Here is a 12,234-nt window from a genome sequence, read left to right on the forward strand (position 1 = left end):
TTCCAGTTCTTGGACTCTGAGCTACATTACATGTCGTTTCCTTTGTATTTTTAGTTGGGTATCTTACTAGTCAGCTTAGGCTACCACAACAAAATATCACAGACTGGATGACCTAAACAACAGAAAATTATTTTTTCACAGCTCTGGAGGCTGGGAAGTCCAAGATCAACGTACCAACTAATTTGGTTCCTGGTAAGGGCTTTCTTGCTGGCTTGCAGACAGCTGCCTTTCTCATTGTGACCTCATGTGGTAGAGGGGGAAAGAGTTCTGGTGTCTCTTCCTCTTCTTATTAGGGCAATAGCTCTATTGGATTAGGGCTTCATTCTTGTGACCTCATTTAACCTCATCATCTCCTTATAGGCCTTGGTTTCAAATAGTCACTAGACACTAAGGCTTTGCTGTAGACTGAATGTGTCAAGTCTCTGAGGGCAGAGAAGATATCCCCCTTAATTATTCCCAGAAGCCAGTGCCTTGCTGGCACAGAGCAGGCACCTTCTGAGTACTTAGATAAATGAAATCTAGTCTGTTATAACAGCTGAGTGACTGCTCCTGCTGGTGAAGGGCTCTGTGATGTCTCAGGGACACACTGGCTGAACTGGACCAGAACCCAAGATAGCAGGGTAGCTAGGAGGGGTACAGAACAAAGAAGGACAGTTCAGTCAACAGCAAATATAGTTACGTGATTGAGTTGCAGTTAGTGTGAAGTGGGAAGCAGGGATGAGTATCACTTTCAGGAGCAGCAAATAAAACTGTATTTGCATATCCCTTTATGCTCTTTCCTCCTTCCAACTGTCTAGGATGTCAACATTGAGAATGACCTTGAAAGCTACATGTTAAAGATGTAAAGTCACCATATGCTTGAATTTCTGGATGTACATAGTAGGTCTCCCCCACCAATCTGGAGCTACCCTGAGAAGAAATAAAACTTCCAGGGATCCCTGGGTGGTTTAGCAGTTTAGTGCCTGCCTTCGGCCCAGGGTGCGATCCTAGAGTTTTAATCCTGGGATCGAGTCCCATGTCGGGCTCCTGGCATGGAGCCTGCTTCTCCCTCCTCCTGTGTCTCTGCCTCTCTCTCTCTCTCTATGTCTATCATAAATAAATAAATAAATAAATAAATAAATAAATAAATAAATAAATCTTAAAAAAAGAAATAAAACTTCCTTTTTTATGGTGAAAAAATTTAGATTTATAGCTGGCTGGACTCAGTTTAGATGATCTCAATTTTGTTGGCAACATCCAAAGCATCAGTCAGGAGCCAGTAGAACATATGCTTTCTTCTCTCCATCAGGCCTGATCAAGGTGTTGACCTTGGCCACATCAATGTCATAGAGCTTCTTCACAGCCTGTTTGATCTGGTGCTTATTGGCTTTGACATCCACAATGAATACAAGTGTGTTGTTGTCTTCTATTTTCTTCATGGCTGACTCAGTAGTCAGGGGGAACTTGATGATGGCATAGTGATCAAGCTTGTTTCTCCTGAGGGCGCTCTTTTGAGGATATTTGGGCTGTCTTCAGAGAGGCAGGGTCTTGGGTCATTGGAATGTAGGTGACCTACGGATCTTCTTTTTTTTTGTGACTGTGCATGCCTTTCAGCACCACTTTCTTAGCTTTCAAAGCCTTTGCTTTGGTTTCAGCTTTGGGAGGGGCAGGGGCGTTTTTCTTCACCTTTGGTGCCATCTTCGTGAAAGGGCAGAATAAAACTTCTATAGTGTTCAGTCATAACATTTTAAAAAAGACTTTACTTATTTATTTGAGAGAGCACGAGTAGGGGGCAGAGAGAGGGAGAAGCAGGCTCCCCACTGAGCAGGAAGCCTGATATGGGCTTGATCCCAGGATCCTGGGATTATGACCTGAACTGAAGGTAGATGCTTAACTGACTGAGCCACCCAGGTGTGCCTCAGTCATGACATCTTAAGTCTATTCATTACAGCATCTAGTCTAGCCTAATATAGGTGGAGCCTCTTAGTCTAATAGACTCTTACCTGATGAAACTCCAACCTTCCTCCCTTTTGTATGAGAATTCAGAGGATAAATAGTATGTGGCTACTAGATATCAGCTTCTTGCCAAGGCCCAGAAGGGTGGTAGCAAACCCAATACCCGTTAGATTCTCTAAAAGGTCCTCAATATGGGTCATTGATAGGAGGCATCTGACCAACAGAACACCTTAATATTCAGGGATAAGCTGAGGACAAAAAGCCTTGCTTTCTACATATAGAGATGATGTTATTTAAAATGTAAAAGGCCAGAGGTCCCATAAGCACAGGGCTATTCTCTCGTGTAGGAGATGGCATAAAGGAGACTAATAAATCTTGATTAATCTGTGGCTTCTACCTGCTGTCATTATTTGGATAACAGTTCTCACATTGAAGGAAACAAGCAGCTGGACCATAAGGATAATTTTATGTGAATCTATGTAGGTCCTTGAATTTTTGGTCAATATTCCAGGTCCTTGCTTTAGCAGCCTTAAACCCATGTACCTGTAGTGGGTATGAATGGCATGCCCACTTTCTTACCAATGTACTCCAAAGTGTCCTCCTTTCCTTTATGTGCAGAGTACTCCACATTCTAGGGTACACGTAGTCACTGGCAACAGTAAGGCACCCCACTCCCAGCAATGACAGGACAATGAAGTGGCAAGGACAGAGTTTGGGATGAGAAGACAAAATTCAAACCCATCTGCTTAGGAAAGTGAATTTTTCTTTCTGGGCCTCATTTTCTCCTCCATTCAGTAAGGGACCTTATATCAGTCTTACCTACTTGTGGGGTGGTTGAGAAAGCCAAATGAGTCAGAGTCACCATTTTTAAGGCAGGAAGAAAGAAGCTCAGCCACCAACCTGGGGTTTCCACATCCTTAGAAATCCTTGGGTTCATAAGGAGACCTTTATTTTCACTTATATCTAAAAGGTCTAAGGAAATTATATTGATGAAGGAACTTATTTTTTTTTAAGATTTTATTTATTCATGAGAGACAGAGAGAGAGAGAGAGAGAGAGAGAGAGAGAAAGAGGCAGAGACACAGGCAGAGGGAGAAGCAGGCTCCATGCACCGGGAGCCCGACGTGGGATTCGATCCCGGGTCTCCAGGATCGCGCCCTGGGCCAAAGGCAGGCGCCAAACCGCTGCGCCACCCAGGGATCCCCTGAAGGAACTTATTTTGATGAAGATGGATGCACTGACCAGCCAAGGCACCATGTTGCTTTCACTTAACATGAACAAAAGAACTACTGCTTACAAAATAAATTTTCTTTGAAGCTCAAACTTCCCAAAGAAAGTGTCCTACTAGATTGAAGTAGTTCTATGTCCTGGTCCCAAATTTTTATTCTATAGGCAGATACTGAAGATACAAGAGGTGAAGTCAGAGGACACACAGCTAGTAAATGGAAGGTCTTAGATTCAAAACCAAATCTTCTGGCACTCAAACCAGGAATCCTATCATTTCATCACTCTGTGAGAAAGCTGAATGTGGGGAGTGTGGTGGTGGAAAGTATGGACTTTGGGGTCAAAATAAACTAGGTTAAGCCCTGTAATGTGCCACTTGCTAACCTCTCAGGAGTCTCAGTTTTTTCACTAGCATAATGGAGAGAATAGTGAACCATCTTCTGGGGTTGTTGTAAAGACTTGATTAGATCTATAGTGTTCAGAATGCTTATACAGTGCCCAGACTGTTTCCAGACATGTGCTGGAAAAATGGTAGGTTATTATTATCTCAAATTTGCTCATGAGGTTCTGAAATGTATTCTGTAAACTTAAGGTACTAGAAAATGCTAAAATTTTATATATTTATATATACAACATTGTTATAATATTAATATGTTGTATTATTCATTATATATATATATATAATATAATACAATCCCTCAACATACAACATATGTTGTATGTTGAGGGATAATACAACATATAATAATACAACATATAACAATATTAGTAGTGGCCGTGCTTACTAACTTGTCTTAGTCTACAGTTAAAAGCACTCTGGAGAGCTAGAATAACATGGATTAATCATTTTGCAACTTTCATATAGTTATACCATGGCATTTGGTTCAGGGCTACATAAAATACCCAAGTCAGGCTGGTGTCACATGGGCCAGGATCTTTGAGGTAACTGGAAAGGGAGAAACCACTTCCCCCTCTGGATGGAAACCTGGGAGGTATAAGCATGGAGCTGCTAGGTCCTTGACTGGAGAGTGCCTGTCAGAGAATGAAGGCTGAGTAGAGGGAGACAGGCTATATCCCTAATTGCAGCGTGGAGGGCCTGAATCTAGCAATTTCTGAACTTTTCAACACGTGAGCCCCAGACACCCCTTTTCACTTTAGCCAGTCTATCTGGGCTTCTATCCCTTAGAACCAAAAACATCTTCACTAATATATAGTCATTGGTGAAATGAAGGTACCACATTGAGCTGAAGATCGAATGACAGACTCCTCTGACCTATACACCAGAAGCCCACACAGGAGTGATTCCAGAGGGTGCCAGTAAGCACCTTGTGTCTCTGAATTTGTGCTTGATGGCCGGGGAGAAGGCCTGTGGCCTCAGACAGCCAAGTCCATGACGTGGCATCTCCCTAAAGATGGCTCCAAGAAAGCAAAGGCTGAGGGATCAGAGATGGACAGCTGCCAGATGTTTTCTTCCTTTCTGCTCCAAACCCCACATAGTATTCTCTCTTCTGTTCACCATCTAGCCTGAACCTGAATTCCTCACTACCCTCTCTCTGGAGCAGAAACGACCTAAGCTAGAATTTCTGTCTGGTCATTGCTGGAAGGTACAAGTTCTGGCTACTTTTCCATTCTCCCATTCATGCCAAATATTGTTACTCTCTCTCTGTCCATAGGAACAGTACCTGGTATTGGTGTCCCGGTTTACTTCCACTTGGAATTGAATCAGACGGTCTTTAAGATTTTGGGCTCGCTCACAGAGGTCATAATTTAAGGTCATGGTGTCAAGGCAGAACATGGCCAAAGGCACGGTAATGTGCATTGATGCAATTTCATTTCTCCGTTTTTTTATGCTACTGATCCTCTGTAGAAAGGAGCACAGTCAGCAGCTTGATTTGCCTTTAGCCTTCATGCACTTGCCCCAGCTGCACCCCCAGCCAGCCGAGTCCAATGCTGACCACGGCATATATACTAACAAAATATACTGACTACGTATTGGATTGGCAGCAGCACAAGTCACCAAGATATGAAATAACAAGTGATATTTCCTACCGTCACAAAATCCTCAATTTCATGATTTTCTTTCAGGAACGCAGTGATGTTTTGTTCTGCCATGTTATCCAATAAGTCATCATACTTTTTGTATACGTTTAAGTATCTTCCATAATCGAAGGGTATAAAATCAGACATGCAAATACAGGTCACCAAATCAGATTAGGAAAAGTAGCAAATGAAGATATAAGATCATAAAAATTAGCCCAAAGCAGGAAAGGGAAATATAATATGGCAAAAAGTATACTGAACTGGGAATTCATAGCTTTGGCTTCAAATTCCAATTTTGCCACTTCCTACCTGCATGAACTTAGAGAAGATATTTCTCTTTTCCAAAGATCAGTGTCTTAAGTGGAAATATATATATTTTTTTATTTGGGGCATTTTTATTTTTATTTATTTATTTTTTAATTTATTTTTTATTGGTGTTCAATTTGCCAACATATAGAATAACACCCAGTGCTCATCCCATCAAGTGCCCCCCTCAGTGCCCGTCACCCAGTCACCCCCAGCCCCCGCCCACCTCCCTTTCCACCACCCCTTGTTCATTTCCCAGAGTTAGGAGTCTTTCATGTTCTGTCTCCCTTTCTGATATTTCCCACTCATTTTTTCTTCTTTCCCCTTTATTCCCTTTCACTATTTTTTTATATTCCCCAAATGAATGAGACCATATAATGTTTGTCCTTCCCTGATTGACTTATTTCACTCAGCATAATATCCTCCAGTTCCATCCACATCGAAGCAAATGGTGGGTATTTGTCATTTCTAATGGCTGAGTAATATTCCATTGTATACATAAACCTTAAGTGGAAATATTAACACCTCAAAGGATTGTTGTAAGGCTTACCTATAATAATGTACATATAAAGAATTGAATACAGTGTTTGATATACAGTCAATATGTAATAAACATTAGTTCCTCTCCCTTCTTCCACCTCTAAAATTCTACGACTAAGTTTTAAGATGAAAATTTGGAACTAATGAATCTAAAATCTATTGGATAAAATTAAGTTTTCCTGTCTTATCAGATCATGCAAAAATGGCTGGACAGATTTCTCCCAAATGGAGGATGTATCTGGGATGCTATGAGTTGAAAAAAAATTTGAATTAGGGGCATATGGCTGGCTTAGTCTGTGGAGCATAGACTCTGCATCTCAGGATTGTGAGTTTGAGCCTTACATTGGGTATAGAGATTACTTAAAAATAAAGTAATTTGGGACGCCTGGGTGGCTCAGCGGTTAAGCGTCTGCCTTCGGCTCAGGGCGTGATGCTGGAGTCCTGGGGATTGAGTCCCACATCGGGCTCCCTGCATGGAGCCTGCTTCTCCCTCTGCCTATGTCTCTGTTTCTCTCTCTGTGTGTGTCTCTCATGAATAAATAAATCTTAAAAAAAATAAAGTAATTTATTTTTTACTTTTTTAGGAGTACCTGGGTGGCTCAGTTCGTTAAGGGACTGTCTTTGGCTCAGGTCATGATTCCAGGGTCCTGGGGTCAAGCCCTGTATCAGGCTCCCTGCTTAGCGGGGAACCTGCTTCTCCCTCTCCTACTCCCCCTGCTTGTGCTCTCTCTGTCAAATAAATTAATAAAATACTTTTTAAAAAATAAAGTCTTTCTAAAAAGTTTGAATGAAAATAAAGATGACATGAGGGCACCTGGCTGGCTTAGTAGGGCAGTGACTCTTGATCTTGAGGTCATTAGTTCATGCCCCATGATGGAGCCTACTTAAAAAAATTAAAATAATAAGAAATAAAGTAAAATAATAAAATAAAACAAAATAATAAATAAAATAATGCTTAACTATGGAGTAAGCAGAATTAGTTTTGTAGGGCCCAGTGGTACACTTCTAGGAATTGGCCAATACTTCAGAGATTCTAAAACTGAGACATAGTATGAGGAGCAGTCAGTCCAAAAAGACAAACTATGTGTCAGACTCCAAAAACAGAGGAAACAGAGGTTTCAAATAGATGCCCCCACATCAAATTCATAAGGACATAGCTTCCAAATCTGAGTCTATGATTTTCAGACTAGATTTGAAGTAGTTCTCAACTGGGGGTGATCTGACCACTCAGGGGTCATTTGGCCATGTCTCAGGATGCTTTTAGTTGTAATGGCTGTGGGAGGATCCTATTGGCATCTAATGGGTATAGGTCAGGGATGCTGCTAAACATCCTACCATGTACAGCAGCTCCTCACAATCCAGAGTTTTCTGGCCTAATATATTGACAGAGCTGCATTGAAGAAACCCATGTATTCTGGTTTGCCTGGGATCACCCAGATTTATTTGTTGTGCCATGGCAATTGTTAATAAAGCCTTCTTCAGGGATGCTTGGGTGGCTCAGCAGTCTGCCTTTGGCTTAGGGCATGATCCCAGAGTCCTGGGATCGAGTCCCACGTTGGGCTCCCTGCCTGGAGCCTGCTTCTCCCTCTGCCTATGTCTCTGTCTCTCTTATGAATAAATAAATAAAATCTTTTAAAAAGTTAAAAAAAATAAAGCCTTCTTCACTCTCAAAGTGTCTCAGTTTGGAAGCTGTATTATCTGATTACCCTAAACTAGGGACTGCTCACATGAGCAACTGTGAGATATTCTACAGTATAATAATTAAGGAGCATTCAGATAACTAGTCCTCAATCCCCTTTCTTTAATTCTCAATTCCAAAAAGCTCTGAAAACAGAAAGCCACTTCAAAATTCACTTGATAGCAAAAGCTGGTCTAAATTAATATGAGGCTACTTGGCTGAATATTCATACTTTTCACTGTAGAAATATCAATACATTTAATTAAGGGGTGCTTCCTGAGGTCTTGTTGAAACTGGATCATAATATATGATATATACTTTTATACTTTATATAAAAGTATATTGTTACTTTTCTAAAATCCAGAAATTTCTAAATACCAAAACCTATCCAGCCTCACAGCCTTCAGATAATGGAGGTGGACCTGTAACTAAGTTTGAATTCTTGTTCTCCTATTTATTTGCTGTATAATGTTGGGAAAGCTTCCTCACCTGTAAAGTGGAGATAAAGAGTAATACCTATGTAAGTATTGGGCTATTCTCACTATGTATACATTTCTGATATGTGGGAACAGTGATTGTAAATTGATGACAAACAAATCCATAACAAAATGGCTTAAGTTACAACTAAACCTACTTACTTGCGGGGTCCAACTTGATTCTTCTGAAATACCTCAAAGGTTTGATCCACAAAATCAGAAACTAGTTTTTCTTCAGTGTTAACGGTTCCAAGAATCAGATTATAGCCTTTCAACTCTGGGAACAGGACAGATTCCACCTAAAGAATAGAAATTGTTTTGGTGTCACAAGACAGCCACACAACATTAAGAAAGGAAATGGCACCAAAATGTAAAATCTTTTGCAACAGACACATTTCCAGGGACACCAGTTTACATTTTCACTCTTTTTCCTCTTGGATAGCACCAGAATCACCCTTCTGTTCCCTTGACCTCTCTCCTCTCCCTCTTTTTGGGTTAATCATCTTTCCCTTCATTGAACTTTCAAGTCTCTGGTCCATGGAGAGTCCCCATGGACCTCAGTTAGGATGTGAGGTTTCCCTGCTTAAAGTAGAATGTGACCTGAGCCGAAGGCAGATGCTTAAATGACTGAGCCACCCAGGTGCCTCTCAGGTTCTTTAACTTCTTAATGGCATAAGTGTGTCCCTGAGAAATGTTCTCATTTGTATGACTCATGAAGACGGCCAAGTCCCTGCTAGGGACCCACTGTCCTCCTTACTGAGAAAGTTAAGTGATTGGTCCCAGAAAAGACTGTCAGAGTGCTCTACTTAGTTACAGTAGTTATGTACCATGGATGAAAATGCACTGATTTAGAAAGGGGGAAAAGCTAATGCAAATAGTCTGTGTCCTCCCTCTTTGGACAATCTAAAGGTTTTTAAGCCAGTGGAGGAATAATTTCTTTGCTGTGGCCACACTGCAGACAGTGGTTGAAAGCAAAGAAATGGAGGATCTGGCATTGGTCAAGCATACAGATGAAATGGTTTAGGGATACATAATTGGTATATCCAGACCATGCAAGAGATTACATGTGGGCAGCATAAGGGATTGTTTCTTGAGAAGAAGTCTTCAGTTGAGAGAGAAAGTAAAACCTTTTACTGTCCTTTAAATGTGGCTTGTTCTCCCATGCCCTGTAGAGTAGTCTGTAAAACTAAACAGAGATCAATGGTGCCTTTTCCAGGTAATCATGGTTACCATCTGCTGATCTCCCTGGTTCTCTAGTTCCTGACTTCTTGGTCTTGTCATCACCCTTAGTGCTCACACCTACACGCTTCTCCAAGTTCAGGATTTCCCTGGCACTTAGAGTGAGAAAATTCTCCCATCAGGAGAGAGACTGGCCCAAGTAGACCCCTTCCATAATAATGTATGTGTGTATGTGTGTGTGTATTTCTGATCATGAAAGTAATGCATTGACATGGCTGCTAATGCTGATTTAAATTTTCCTTTTGCATTTTTAGTTTTAGAAAACCCTTAGTTCACCCCACTTCATTGTATTTATGCCTCTCATTCACCTCTTTTCATTTCAATCAGTATTGTAGCATCCATGTCTCAATTACTAAGACAAGTATTTTCTAATATTTACTTTGGTTTCCTTTAGTAACCTTTTCATAAATAGGCTTCCCTTCTGTACCTTGAAACTGTTATTTTTAAATTTGGGGGGTACCTGGCTGGCTCAGTCGGTGGAGCATAGGATTCTTGATCTCAGGATTGTGAGTTCGAGCCCCACATCGGGTGTAGAGATTAATTAAAAATAAAATCTTAGGGCAGCCCAGGTGGCCCAGTGGTTTAGCGCTGCCTTCAGCCCAGGGTGTGGTCCTGGAGACCTGGGATGGAGACCCACATTGGGCTCCCTGCATAGATCCTGCTTCTCCCTTCTAACTGTGTCTCTGCCTCTCTCTCTGTCTGTGTCTCTCATGAATAAATAAATAAAATCTTAAAAAAAAATCTTAAAAATAAATAAATAAAGGGATACCTGGATGGTTAAGCATCTGACTTGAGCTCTGGTCATGAACTCAGGGTCCTGGGATTGAGGCCTGTCTGTGTTGGGCTCCATACTCAGCAGGGAGCCAGCTTCTCCCTCTCCCTTTGCCCCTAACCCCACTCATGTTCTATCCCTCATCCTTGCTCAAATAAATAAAATCTTTAAATAAAGTAAAATTAAAATAAAATTTAACCATAAAAAAGGCAGGTCCGCTAGGGGTTGGGGCTACTGTCTACCTGTTACTCTTCTTAGATTTTTTTTTTAAGATTTTATTTATTTACTCATGAGACACACACACACACACACAGAGAGAGAGAGAGAGAGGCAGAGACACAGGCAGAAGCAGGCTCCATGCAGAGAGCCCGACGCAGGACTTGATCCCGGGACTCCAGGATCATGCTCCGGGCCGAAGGCGGCGCTAAACCGCTGAGCCACCCAGGCTGCCCCATTCTTAGATATTCTTATTAGATATTCAACCCGAGGGGCTATTTTTTTTTTTAAGTTTCAATATCCAATTCAGAGATAAAATAGTCTATGGGGTTTGAGGCATGAACCAGTGCTGTGGGCATCTCTAGATGGAGAATACTGAACCTAGGCTGCTTTTTCTCACAACCTGATAAAGTGCCATTGGCATTCACTTGGGTCTAGGTTTCAAACCTGGTATACACTATGACCTGTGATTATATCTCCTTGTCATTACAATCCACTAAATCTACTACCATCCCTGCTGATGTTTGCTGGAACAGCCACATGAGTGAGCCCTGGGCTCTCCCAGCCCAGCTGCTTACAAATATTGCTGTGAAAGAGAACTTGAGTGGTATGTACTTTATCTGTCCCCAAGCCCCACACTTATCCTTCCAAATTATAGGGTCTCTTCTTTCATTTCCTTCCTAGGGATATTGATTGTAGAAGAGTTACCCACTGTTTCTTTCCCCTCTGCACACCCAGTTTCTTGTTAACCAGGCTTGGTTGGATTTGAAACCTCAAATTTAGAGTTATCTGGTGAGATTGACTGTAGCATTTGGCCTCATATGCTGCTCTACAGCCCCCAAATCTAATCTTGAGCTTTTAGAATCCTATAAGTATAAGTATAAAAGTATAAGACTGCAAGGAGAAGAGTACTTAAGAGCATCTAAGCATTACACATAATGGCTGGGAAGGGAGGGAGGAGGAGAAAGAGAGAAAAACACCCCACAGTTCCCTTCCCTACGTGGCGCTGGGCACTGGTCTTCTTGACACATCGACCATCCAGAGGGAAATAGAAGATAGAGCACGAGAGAGTCACACTCATGTGGGTGATCCTGGCCAGCAATAAAAGTCTGCTAAGTGTCTGGAATATGATTAGCAATGCCACCCAGGAAAGGAAACTGGAAGGGGTTTGGACCAGGAAGGGAAGCTTTAATTTTCCCTTTGATGCCTTCAGTGGTTAAACAAACTAAATTAGATATCGTTTTATGAAGATTCTTGGTGAGTTCATGGCACTGTTCCATTGTGCAATCAACCTAAGTTGGATATGGCTTGGGACACATCTGCCCCTTTGAAGTTGGATCATGGCCGGCCAGGGTAGGGAGGAAATCTACTTGCTCACAAAGGTTTCCTTTTTTGTAAAGATTTTTTTATTTATTCACGAGAGACACAGAGAGAAGTGCAGAGATATACAAAGAGGGAGGAGAAGCAGGCTCCATGTAGAGAGCCTGCTTGTGGGACTCAATTCCAGGACCCCGGGATCATGCCCCAAGCCAAAGGCAAGACGCTCAACTGCTGAGCCACCCAGGCATCCCTCACAAAGTAATTCTTAATTATGCTCTTATTAAAAGCATAATTCTTGGGATATCTGGGTGGCTCAGTCAGTTAAGCATCCAACTCTTGATTTTGGCTCAGGTCATGATCTCAGGGTCCTGGGATTGAGCCCCATGTCAGGCTCCACACTCAACAGTGAGTCTGCTTGAGATTCTTTCCTTCTCCCCTGCCCCTCCCCCTGCTTGCTCTCTTCTCGCTCTCAAATAAATAAATGAATCT

General features: G+C 41.8%; 1 protein-coding gene across 10 annotated transcripts in view; it reads right to left on the minus strand.

The window, feature by feature from the left end:
• Positions 1-12,234, minus strand: part of DNAH3 (dynein axonemal heavy chain 3) — a 171,600-nt gene that overhangs the window by 133,103 nt on the left and 26,263 nt on the right. For 9 of the 10 annotated variants that reach the window (XM_072836051.1, XM_072836052.1, XM_072836053.1 and 6 more), the window contains 3 exons: positions 8,361-8,497; positions 5,208-5,313; positions 4,841-5,019 (listed from right to left, as the gene is read on the minus strand). In XM_072836051.1, the coding sequence (XP_072692152.1) occupies positions 4,841-5,019; positions 5,208-5,313; positions 8,361-8,497 (422 nt within the window). The remainder of the gene's footprint in view (positions 1-4,840; positions 5,020-5,207; positions 5,314-8,360; positions 8,498-12,234) is intronic. The other variant, XM_072836054.1, reaches the window with a different exon arrangement.

This window comes from Canis lupus, chromosome 8, assembly GCF_048164855.1.
Source record: "Canis lupus baileyi chromosome 8, mCanLup2.hap1, whole genome shotgun sequence".
NCBI lineage: Eukaryota > Metazoa > Chordata > Mammalia > Carnivora > Canidae > Canis > Canis lupus.